General features: G+C 42.3%; 1 protein-coding gene across 14 annotated transcripts in view; it reads left to right on the forward strand.

The window, feature by feature from the left end:
• ABI2 (abl interactor 2) overlaps positions 1-12,707 on the forward strand; it is a 158,663-nt gene that overhangs the window by 51,220 nt on the left and 94,736 nt on the right. For all 14 annotated transcript variants that reach the window (XM_069733657.1, XM_069733643.1, XM_069733644.1 and 11 more), the window contains exon 2: positions 11,404-11,571. In XM_069733657.1, coding sequence (XP_069589758.1) covers positions 11,404-11,571 — 168 coding nt within the window. The remainder of the gene's footprint in view (positions 1-11,403; positions 11,572-12,707) is intronic.

Consider the following 12,707-nt stretch of genomic DNA (forward strand, 5'->3'; position numbering starts at 1 on the left):
GTGGTTTCTCTACAACTGTAGCATGTCTGGTCTTGGTTTTGTGGCAGGTTCTTTTCTTTGTAGGGAACTCTTAACACATATTTTATGAATCACAAAAGGATATGTTCATGCTTTTTTTCTTTTTTAGACACTCCCTCCTCCAAAAAAAGCAATGTTTTACAGTACCAGCAAGTGAAATCTCAAGCACATGCTGCTTATTTTTTCCTTCAGATTTGAAGCAGTTTCAGATCCGTAGTATGTCCATTTTTTTGTGTTTTGAACTGAATGGGAAAGAAAATACACATGTACACATACCCTAATAATAGTATTGTGATTGTTTCTAGGATGATACACTAACAAACATTGCTTTTTATCAGATTATTTTCCCAATGCATATTTAAAGGGAATGTCCAGCCTATGTGACTGCAGACTTGTGAATCCTCACATCGTGCACATTGTGAAGATTCTCCGGCACTGGGAGCGGGCTGCCATGTGACCACAAGTATGCGGATTGCATACTTCCAGCCACATTCTGACTAGTCGTGTCTGACGTTGTTTAAAGGGAACCTGTCACCTGAATTTGGCGGGACCGGTTTTTGGTCATAGGGGCGGAGTTTTCAGGTGTTTGATTCACCCTTTCCTTACCCGCTGTAGTACAGAGAATGAACTTCAATCCAATATTGTGGCCAGCATGCAGCCAGCGGGTAAGGAAAGGGTGAATCAAACACCTGAAAACTCCGCCCATATGACCGAAAACCGGTCCCGCCAAATTCAGGTGACAGGTTCCCTTTAATACACTTACAATGAGCGAGGCTCTGCACGTCTAATAAGCCTGTCCCCGCACTTGGACAAATCACATACTTGTGGTCATGCGCCCACCACCGGCACATTGCACGTGACGTGTCATACAGGGACTTGAGACTTGTAGCCTAAGGCTGAACAATCCCTTTAAATTGTTGGAGGTCCTTGCTGATCCTATGAGCATGACCCTTGCTTTCATTTTCCAGGAAAAAGTGGTCAGACTCAAGCAAGCCCTCACCATTATAGTCTGACAGTGCAGAAACATCTGAGAGTTTAAGGGGGTACCTGAGCAGGTGTGATCATTTTTTTTTTTTTTCTTTTTGAATGAGAAAAAAAAGTCTTTCATGTCTCATGTTAAACTATTATACTTGAACCAAAAGATAATTAAAAGCAGTAATTTTGTAATGATTATCCAAAGATAAAATTTACCCTTTTCTTGTAATAGAGCTGTCTTTCAGATGAAAATTCACTTTATATTTTGAGAGATGAGACATTTATGAATGCAGCGATACCAAATGTGTTTTTTTTTTCCTTTTATCTTTAATGGGGAAAAAGTGGTTTGAATTTTTATCTTTATTTTCATATTTAAAAATTGTAATTTTTTTCTTTTACTTATTTCTTTTAGTTCCCTTGGACTTGCAGTTGTACGACTGGTTTCTCTATATAAAGAACTACCATAGAAATGCAGCATGTAATGAAAAGGATGTTCTCCTATGAAGCCCACCGTCAGACTGGGCTTCACAGGAGGACGAAGATTGCAGCCATGGGGGGAGATTGGCTGGCACCCAGCTGCCCTAATAACTCATCGGTCCCTCAAGATTCCATTGGATGGGGCCAGTGGTAGACTGATCGCATTGACAATTGCACCATTTAAATGCCATCAGACATTGACAGGCATTTTAGTGGCTAAACGACAGCGGCTGCTCTGATTGCAGGCAGATGCCAGCTACGTGTTACAGCTGAGGCTGAGGCTCTCCATACATGGGGACATGTCATAAGATGTACTATTATGTCTCATGTCAGGAAGCGGTACTATAAAGTCCAATGTTTTTTTTTTTTTTCCATTGAAAAGTATGCATCAAAAACGCACCTCGTGAACAAGCCCTTAGATAGTTTAGCAGAAGAAAAATTGTGGGGTTCCTCTTTGGGATCCGCTGAAGGAAGACTTTGGTTTTTTATTTACAGGCTTTTTGTCCTGCTGTCGGACTTGACCCTTTTGCTCTGTTTTTGATATCTTGGGTTCTGGAAAATGAAATTACTGGTAAATATTTTCTAGAACATTTAGAGAAAACAATTATGGAATCATTCAATATGGCAGAAAAATATTTACAATTGCCTTGTCATTTGCATTTATCTAACCAATATCAGAATATGTGTAAAAAAAAAAAATTCCACTTGGATGTGGGAAAGGAAGGAGGCCTCACACACCCCAGCCAGCTGGTAAACTTGAAACAACTCAAAGCAATTATAGCAATATGCCTTGTAAATACAAAAAGCAAAACAAATGGCTGGAAATCAGAGTCATTGACAGAACCGTAAGAAATCAACTGTATGAAATGGGTTTATATGTGAAAAAAAGCTAATTAAAAACCAGAAAGAAGTAATGATAAAGATTATGACCCAAACCAAACAATCACTTTTCCTGGCTCATGTATTCTATGGCAATCTAGCAGTAAGTGATCAGTTTCCCTGCAGTGACCCCGACCACACAGAGTGCCATTACAATTCACCAGACAGTCTGTGTTATGGGGGGAGAGTGAGGGAGGCTCTTTGTACCGGCTCTGCATTTTGGCTGAGACATAAAGTTTCAGAACAGAGGTCCCACTACTGTGACGGCAAAAAAAAAATCTTTACACCTGTGCAGTAAAATCTGCGTCATAATTTCACTTCTTAAAAGTACACACAATGGGGAAGATGACCAAAATCTGTTTAATAGCAAAACTGGCTTAGCTGCCGGTAAGGATGACATGATGAAATACTAATTGTAACAAAATATCCACAATAAACACTTGAATGTTAAGATTTTGTGGTTTCATTGAACTTCTAAAGATTTTTTTCCCTCGCTGTATATTAGCTCTTGAAAAATAATACTTTCATATTTGGGAATTCAAACTGGACCCCATTTAATCTATAGATATGCCATGATTGTTTGTAATGGGTGAAACCCCTGTAAGGGTTTTGGTCTGACTGTGGGGCACCCAAGATTTTGAAGCAGTGTGTGAACAATTCTTTGTGAACCAATGCATACTTCAAACCGTTTCAGTATCCTAAGGGAATGGCTGACCTTGTCTTGCTTATTATTGTCAGACAGATGAAAGTATGTCACTCAAAAATGAAAGTTATTCCTGGATCTATAGAATCATTGTTTTGTGAGAAGTATGATTTGATTGTTAGGGCCCTGCATCATGCAGGCAGTGTTTTGGAAAGCCAACTGGTCCTATATTTAAGCAGGTCCTATGCATGTTCGTTGACATGTGTGTATATGTACCATATATACTGTGTATATGTGTGTGTGTATAACACATATATACACACACTGCTCGAAAAAATAAAAGGAAGACTAAAATACCACCTCCTAGATATCACTGACTGATATATTCCAGTTGAAGATCTTTATTCATTACATAGTGGCATGCGTTGAAAACAATAAAAAATAAAAATGATCAATGTAAATCAAAATTAATATCACATGGAGGTCTGGATTTGGAATGATACTCAAAATCAAAGTGGAAAATGAGATTACAGGCTGATCCAACTTAGTGGAAATGCCTTAAGACAAGGAAATGATGCTCAGTAGTGTGTGTGGCTTCCTCTTGTATGTATGACCTCCCTACAACGCCTGGGATTGGTCCTAGTGAGGCGGCGGATGATCTTCTGAGGGATCTCCAGACATGGATTAAAGCATCAGTCAACTCCTAGACAGTCTGTGGCGTTGGTGGATGGAGCGAGAAATGATATCTCAGATGTGGTCGATTGGATTCCGGTCTGGAGAACGGGCGGGCCAGTCCATAGCATTAATACCTTCATCATGCAGGAACTGCTGACACACTTCAGCCATGTGAATCTTAGCATTGTCATGCATCAGAAGGAACCCAGGGCTCATTGTACCTGCATATGGTCTCACAATGGGTTTGAGGATCTCATCCTGGTACCTCTAACTAGTACATGGAGGGTTGTCTGGCCCTCAAAAGAAATGCTTCCCCACACCATTACTGATCCACTGCCAAATGGATCATGCTGGAGGATGTTTCAAGCAGCAGAATGTTCTCCACGGCGTCTCCAGACTTTGTCACATCTGTCACATGTGCGCAGTGTGAACCTGCTCTCATCAGTGAAGAGCACAGGGTGCCAATGTTGAATCTGCCAATCTTGGTATTCTCTGGCAAATGCCAATCATCTTGCACTGTGTTGGACTGTAAGCTCAACACCCTCTTGTGGATTTTGAGCCCTCCTACCATCCTCCTGGAATTTTTTTCTGACTGTTTGATCAGACACATGGATGTTAGTGGCCTGCTGGAGGTCATTTTGCAGGGCTCTGGCACTGCTCCTCTTGTTCCTCCTAACCACTCTTTTATAGGGGTTGTCTTACTATTTGCTTATCATTTCTACCTGTTGTCTGTTCCATTTGCGCAACAGTAGGATAAATTGATTCAGAATCAGTGTTGCTTCAGAACTGGACAGATTGATTTCACAGAAGTGTGATTTACTTGGAGTTACATTATGTTCTTTAAGGTGGAATTTGTCACCACATTTGACCTATGTAATCTATTACTATGGGCATACAGGCTATAAACATATAAACAGCTGAAAACAGTCCTTTCTGTATGTCTCATATCGGCTGTGTTGTAGCTGAGAAATCATCTTTTATCACTTTATATAAGTGTCCTCTTCCAGGCTTCGGGGTGGGTGGTGCCTGGAGATAACTCTGCCTCCAGAGAATATTTTTAAATATAATGGGGAGTTACTAGTGATGTGACATGGTTACCTGTGTATCCACTGTGATGTGTATTGTTGTTATACAACAGAGCTGAGAGAAGCAAAAATGTGTTTGCAAGAAGACAAATTTCATTTCTCATGTGTTGGTTACTTGTCTCACACGGGTAACGCCTCCTTCATGTAAAATAACTCTGCCTTCAGAGCTTATCTCCAGGCACCATCTGCCCCGGAGCCTGGAAGAGGTCACTTATATAAAGTGATAAAAGATGATTTCTCAGGAACAACACATCTGATATGAGGCGTACAAGGCTGACCTTTTTCAGCGGTCTATAACCCGTATGGCCAAAATAATAGTTTAGATAGGTTAAATGTGGTGACAGATTCCCTTAAGTAGTCACACGATTGGTTCACCCAAATGCTTAATGGTTGGCGAGATGTTCTTTTCCTGAAATTCTGTGCCCTTTTATCTCCACATGTACAAGTGCTAATCACAAAATTAGAATATCATAAAAAGTAAATTTGTTTTACTTCTTCAATACAAAAAGTGAAACTCATAGATTATGTAGTAATTACAAATAGAGCGATCTATTTCAAGTGTTTTTCTGTTAATGTTGATGTTTATGGCTTACAGCCAATGAAAACCCCGAAGTCATTATATCAGCAAATTAGAATAATTAACAAAACACCTGCAAATGCTTCTTAAGCATTTTAAAAAAGGTTCTTAGTCTGTTTCAGTAGGCTCCACAATCATGGGGAAGACTGCCAACTTGACAGATGTCCAGAAGGCAGTCATTGACACACTCCACAAGGAGGGTAAGCCACAAAAGGTCATTGCTAAAGAAGCCGGCTGTTCACAGAGTGCTGTATCCAAGCATATTAATGGAAAGTTGAGTGGAAGGCAAAAGTGTGGTAGAAAAAGGTGCACAAGCAAGCGGGATTACCGCATCCTTGAAAGGATTGTTAAGAAAAGGCCATTCAAACATTTTGGGGAGATTCAGAAGGAGTGGACTGCAGCTAGTCATTGCTTCAAGAGCCACCACACACAGACATATCCAGGACATGAGCTGCAAGTGTCACATTCCTGTGTCAAGCCACTCATGACCAATAGATATCTCCAGAAGCATCTTACCTGGCCCAAGGAGAAAAAGAACTGGACTGGTGCTCAGTGGTCCAAGGTTTTGTTTTCAAATGAAAGTAAATTTTGCATTTAATTTGGAAATCAAGGTCCCAGAGTCTGGAGGAAGAGTAGAGATACAGACAATCCAAGGTGCGTGAGGTCTAGTGTGAAGTTTCCACAATCAGTGATGGTTTGGGGAGCCATGTCATCTGCTGGTGTAGGTCCACTGTGTTTGATCAAGACCGAAGTCAGCGCAGCCAACTGAATACCAGGAAATTTTAGAGCACTTCATGCCTCCCTCTGCTGACAAGCTTTTTGGCGATGGAAATTTCATTCTCCAGCAGGACTTGGCACCTGTCCACACTGCCAAAAGTACCAATACCTGGTTTAAAAACCACAGTATCACTGTGGTTGATTGACCAGCAAACTCACCTGACCACTCTGTGATATTGTCAAGAGGAAGATGAGAGACACCAGACCCAACAATGCAGACGAGCTGAAGGCTGCTATCAAAGCTACCGGAGCTTCCATAACACCTTAGCAGTGCCACAGGCTGATCGCCTCCATGATGCAGTAATTGATGCAACAGGAGCCCCGACCAAGTATTGAGTGCTTTTACTGAACATACATTTCAGTAGGCCAACATTTCGGATTTTAAAATAATTTTTCAAGCTGGTGTTATGAAGTATTATAATTTACTGAGATAATGACTTTTGGGTTTTCATTGGCTGTAAACCATAATCAACATAAACAGAAATAATCATTTAAAATAATCACTCTGTAATGACTCTATACTCTATATAATGTGAGTTTCACTTTTTGTATAGAAGAACTGAAATAAATTAACTTTTTGATATTCTAATTTTGTGAGAAGCACCTGTACTTTTAATAATTGTCGCCAAAACGTTCTATTATAACGTCATCGGTCCATAAGACTTGTTTCCAAAATTCATGAGGCTTGTTTAGGTGTTCTTTTGCACATTTCCGACTCTGAAATTGATGGTGAGGAAGCAGAAAAGGTTTTTTTCGATTTGACTCTTCCATGAAGACCATATTTGTGCAGATGTCTCTGAACAGTAGAACAATTTACCACAACTCCAGAGTATGCCAAATCTTTCTGAAGGACTTTTGCAGTCAAGTGGTGGGTTCTGATTTGCCTCTTTAGCAATCCACATGCTCATCTCACTGAAATTTTGCTTGGTTTTCCAGACCTTATGTTAACCTCCACTGTTCCTGTTACATTTCGAGCTGAGGAAAAGGAAATTTAAACACTTTGCCATCTCCTTATATCCTTCTCCTGCTTTATGGGCCTCCACAATTTGTATTTTCAGAGTGCTAGGTAGCTGCTTAGATGAACCCATGGCTGTTGTGTTTTGGCGCAAGGTTAGAGGAGGCTGGGTTTTTATAAAGCTGGGAAATTTGCATCAACTTGTCTTTCCCAAGGATGATGGCGAAGAGGCTGTGATTTCAGGCATAGGCGTTATGAGTCACATAGGAAGAAGCAGCGCTGGGCGAGATGATGTGTGTACACCATTAGTTTAATACCCGATTATAGAATTGTCACACAGTTACTGGAATTTCTCTTAAATACCCTGTTACACAGTAGTGATTGCTCTCTGTGATGAAATGCATTAGGCCATGTTCACACGTTCCTGATTTCCCTGCTGTTTTTTCTGCATTAAAAACCGCAGCTCTTGGCAGAAAACGCAGGTGCGTTTTTTGGTGCGTTTTTGGTGCATTTTTTGATGTGGTTTTTAGTGTGGTTTTTTATGCAGTTTTCTCTGCAGAGTCTGTGTGTTTTCTAGGAAGTTTTTTTTAGGGTTAAAATGGCTGAAAATACCCTAACCCTACCCCTAGCCCTACCCCTAGCCCTACCCCTAGCCGTACCCCTAGGCCTAACCCTAACCCTAACCCTAACTGTAGTGGGGGAAAAAAAAAATTAATTCTTTATTTTATTATTGTTACTACCTATGGGGGTGATAAAGGGGGGGGGGAGGTAATTTACCTTTTTTTTTATTTTGATCACTGTGAGGTTATCACAGTGATCAAAATGTGCCTGGAACGAATCTGCCAGCCGGCAGATTCGGCGGGCGCACTGCGCATGCGCCCGCCATTTTGGAAGATGGCGGCGCCCAGGGAGAAGACGGCCGGACGGACACCGGGAGGCCCGGTAAGTATAAGGGGGGGGGGGCAGATGAGGGCACGGGGGGGAGGGGAGGGTGTCGGAGCACGGGGGGTGGCATCGGAGCATGGGGGAGTGGGATTGGGGCACGGGGGGCAGCCACACTCCGCCAACGCACTTCCTGCTGCAGCGGTTCTGCACCACAAACCGCAGAAAACCCGCAGATATTTTTTTCGTCTGCGGGTTTTACTGCGGGTTTGACCTCACAATGGAGGTCAGTGGGTGCAGAACCGCTGCAGTTCCGCAAAAAGAAGTGACATGGTACTTCTTTTTTACCGCAGCTATTCAGCGCGGCTTTTTTAGTGCATTTCCACAATGTGGGCACAGTGGTTCCTGTTTTCCATAGGATACATTGTACTGTACCCCGCATGGAAAACAGCTGCGGACCCGCAGCGGCAAAATCACGTCGGTTCCGCAGTTAAAAACGCATAGTGTGAACATGGCCTTATAGTGGATATATGTGTGTTTCCAGACAGGATTTTATGGTAAAGACAATATTTTTCAATGATGGAATAGTTTGTATTTTACCAAATTTGAAAACAAAACAGAACAAAAAAGCAACAAAACATGCAAATGCTTCTAAATTCTTCTTAAGGGAATCTGTCACCCCCTGGGACCTACGACCTTTTAATATGGGCATACAGGTAATGTAAATGTTACACTAATCCTACCTGTATGCCTCATATTAATAATGGTCTTGTTGTTGAAAAATGTTACTCTGCCCCCAAAAATAAAGGGAACACTTAAACAACAGAATATAACTCCAAGTAAATCAAACTTCTGTGAAATCAAACTGTCCACTTAGGAAGCAACACTGTTTGTCAATCCATTTCACATACTGTTGTGCAAATGGAATAGACAACAGATGGAAATTATTGGCAATTATCAAGACACACTCAATAAAGGAGTAGTTCTACAGGTGGGGACCACAGACCACATCTCAGTCCAAATGCTTTCTGGCTGATGTTTTGGTCACTTTTGAATGTTGGTTGTGCTTTCACACTCGTGGTAGCATGAGACGGACTCTACAACCCACACAAGTGGCTCAGGTAGTGCAGCTCATCCAGGATGGCACATCAATGCGAGCTGTAGCAAGAAGGTATTCTGTGTCTGTCAACGTAGTGTCCAGAGACTGGAGGCGCTATCAGGAGACAGGCCAGTACACCAGGAGACGTGGAGGGGGCTGTAGGAGGGCAACAATCCAGCAGCAGGACCGCTACCTCAGCCTTTGTGCAAGGAGGAACAGTAGGAGCACTGCCAGAGCCCTGCAAAATGACATCCAGCAGGCCACAAATGTGCATGTGTCTGCACAAACGGTTAGAAATAGACTCCATGAGGATGGTCTGAGTGCCCGACGTCCACAGATGGGGGTTGTGCTCACAGAGTCTGGAGATGACGTGGAGTGCGATCTGCTGCCTGCAACATCCTTCAGCATGACCGGTTTGGCAGTGGGTCAATAATGGTGTGGGGGCATTTCTTTGGAGGGACGCACAGCCCTCCATGTGCTCGCCAGAGGTAGCCTGACTACCATTAGGTACCGAGATGAGATCCTCAGACCCCTTGTGAGACCATATGCTGGGGCGGTTGGCCCTGTGTTCCTCCTAATGCAGGACAATGGCAGACCTCATGTGGCTGGAGTGTGTCAGCAGTTCCTGCAAGATGAAGGCATTGAAGTGATTGACTGGCCCGCCCGTTCCCTTGACCTGAATCTGATTGAACACATCTGGGACATCATGTCTCACACCATTCACCAACGTCATGTTGCACCACAGACTGTCCAGGAGTTGGCGGATGCTTTAGTCCAGGTTTGGGTGGAGATTCCTCAGGAGACCATCCACCGCCTCAACAGGAGCATGTCCAGGCATTGTACGGTAGGAGGTCATACAGGCACGTGGAGGCCACACACAATACTGAGCATCATTTTGACTTGTTTTAAGGACATTACATTTGACTTTAATTTTGTTTGCGACTCCAAATCCAGGCGGCCTCCATTGGTTAATAAATTTGATTTCCATTGGTGATTTTTGTGTGATTTTGTTGTCAGCACATTCAACTTTGTACAGAACAAAGTATTCAATGAGAATATTTCAATTTCATTCATTCAGATCTAGGATGTGTTATTTGAGTGTTCCCTTTATTTTTTGAGCAGTGTATATTCTGTCTTTGTTAATGATTTCTTCTAGGCTCCGGGGCATGCAGTGCCTGGAAGAAATCCCTGCCCCATCCTCATTAGAATACTACCACCATCCCATGTACATCAGTTATGGCCCCAGAATCCTGCCTTCTGTGGGCACTGCATTCAGGGATCTTCTGCACAGGCACCGTCGAGTCACTGTGACCTCTGATGTGCGCGCCGATAAGGAGCTCTCCCCAATTCCTCCCTGCATAGTCATCGCCATGTACACATGGTTCCTAGCGATTACTATGCAGGGAGGAAGTGGGGAGATCACCTTATATGTACCGAGCTGTAAACTATAAAATTAAAAATTCCTCTGTTCATGAAAACTGAGAATACTTTACAATTTTACCCATTTAACATAAGACAATTCCTTTAAATAACTTGTCCGGACTTATTATATTGATGACCTGTCCTTAGGTTGGGGCATAACTATCAGATTGTTGGGGGTCCAACACCCAGAATTGTTTTGAATGGGAGCTGATCAGTAGTTGTTGGCCTCTGGCACCACACAATGAATCGAATGGTCTTCACTGTTTACATTCAGCCACCACTGGAACCTCTGTGGAATAAGTCATCAATATCATTAGCCCGGTCAACCTCTTAAAAGGAAGCAGCTGTTTTGGGCTTTGTGTTTCAAGAGCCATAATTTTGTAATGTTTTACTGCTGTAGTTGGATTCATAAAATAACAATTTTAATATGAAGTGGTAACACTTAACCCCCCCCACGCCACCCCCCCAAAAAAAAAAATTATGCAGCCATTCTGACATGGATTTTCAGAAGCAATACATCAGTCTCATCAGGTCTAGAGGCCTCTATGATCATTAGAATAATGGCATCCAAACCCACCAATAACGTTTTGTTCAGCCAACAGTCTATTGTGTATGATGGCTCCAACAGACAATTTTCTGGGGTTATAATGGTCTGGCATTAGTGCTGGGCGAACCCCAACGCTAAAGTTCAGGGTCTGTACCGGACACCTTGTGTCTGTGCATGGACTTGCCACTGAAGTCCATGTTACTGTTCTGGTTCGGCAGCCAGAACAAAGCTTTTTGGAAAACTGCAGCACAGCCAACCACCAAGCTTTATGACCCACCCCATCACAGCTGTGCCAACCTTACCTTGTCTGAATGTGACAAAGTATAATTGAGTGCTACACAACAGATCCATGTGGCTATTACTGTAACTTTTGTATTGTTTTATACCTTTAGTCTGCAGATAAGCAAAGAGCTCTAGAAGAAACCAAAGCCTATACAACACAGTCCTTAGCTAGTGTGGCTTATCTCATCAACACCTTGGCCAACAATGTCCTCCAGATGCTGGATATTCAGGCTTCCCAGCTCAGGAGGATGGAGTCCTCCATCAATCATATATCACAGGTGAGATCTAGAAATCATTTGATTATGCTTTAATTATAGTTATGTCAGAACTTTAACTTTTATTTCTTCTGCAGATTTGTGTCACAAAAATATAATTACTCCGCAAAAAATCCACCTGTTTTACTTGCGTATATGGCTGAGCATTTTACCCTTACCTGTATGCAGACCTTTAGGTTATGTGCACACGTTGCGGATTAGGCTTAGGAATTTCTGGTGCGGATTTTGCCTCTCCTGGCAGAAAACGCATTTTTGCTGCGGTTTTCTTGCGGATTTGCTGCATTTTTTACCCCTGCGGTTTTCTATAATGGAATGGATACAAAAATGCTGCAGATTCACAAAAAAGAAGTGACATGCTACTTCTTTTAAACCGCAGCGGATTTTCCACAAAGTGTGCACAGCATTTTTTTTTTCTCATTGATTTACATTGTACTGTAAATCAATTGCGGATCTGCAGCGTTTCTGCACCTCAAAAAACGCTGCGGATCCGCAGAGAATCCGCAACGTGTGCACATACCCTGAAGGGAAGTCTGTCATTCCTGAAACTGAAGTTGAACTATTTAGACATTCTCATAGAGGATATAACCTTTATAAAAAAAAATCCTATTGGTACTGTAGATTTTAGTACATTTGTTTTATACAAACCAGTGTTTTGTGCACAGGATCACAAGGCAGAGGACAGCCGATGCTGACAGTTCAGAACGCATGTGTGTGAGTACTCTCCTCTCCCTCTCCTGTGTGTAGTGGGCGAGCGATGTTGTCTTATCCTGTGTGTAACGAGTGGCCGCTGTACATAGGAGAGGGGTGAGGGCGCTCACACCCTGACATTGTGCGCGTTCTCATGGTAATTCAGAGGGTAGAATACTGAACCAAAGACCCCTCATTCATATATCTAATAAAACTGATTTTCGATAAAACAAGTTGTGCCCAATCAGGATGGACCAGATGGGGCAGAGTAGGGCCCAGGCCTGACTGTCTAAACTGTCTATAAAGCAAATTACTAAAATGTAAAGTACCAATATGATATTTTTAGAAGTTCCTAAGTTGAATATCAAAATACTCAGTTTTAAGCTAAATTTCTGTGAACTAACATTAGATATCTTGCACTGTACAAACAGATTTTGCATCAGTGTCTGGTT

Source organism: Ranitomeya imitator, chromosome 7 (assembly GCF_032444005.1).
Source record: "Ranitomeya imitator isolate aRanImi1 chromosome 7, aRanImi1.pri, whole genome shotgun sequence".
Lineage (NCBI taxonomy): Eukaryota > Metazoa > Chordata > Amphibia > Anura > Dendrobatidae > Ranitomeya > Ranitomeya imitator.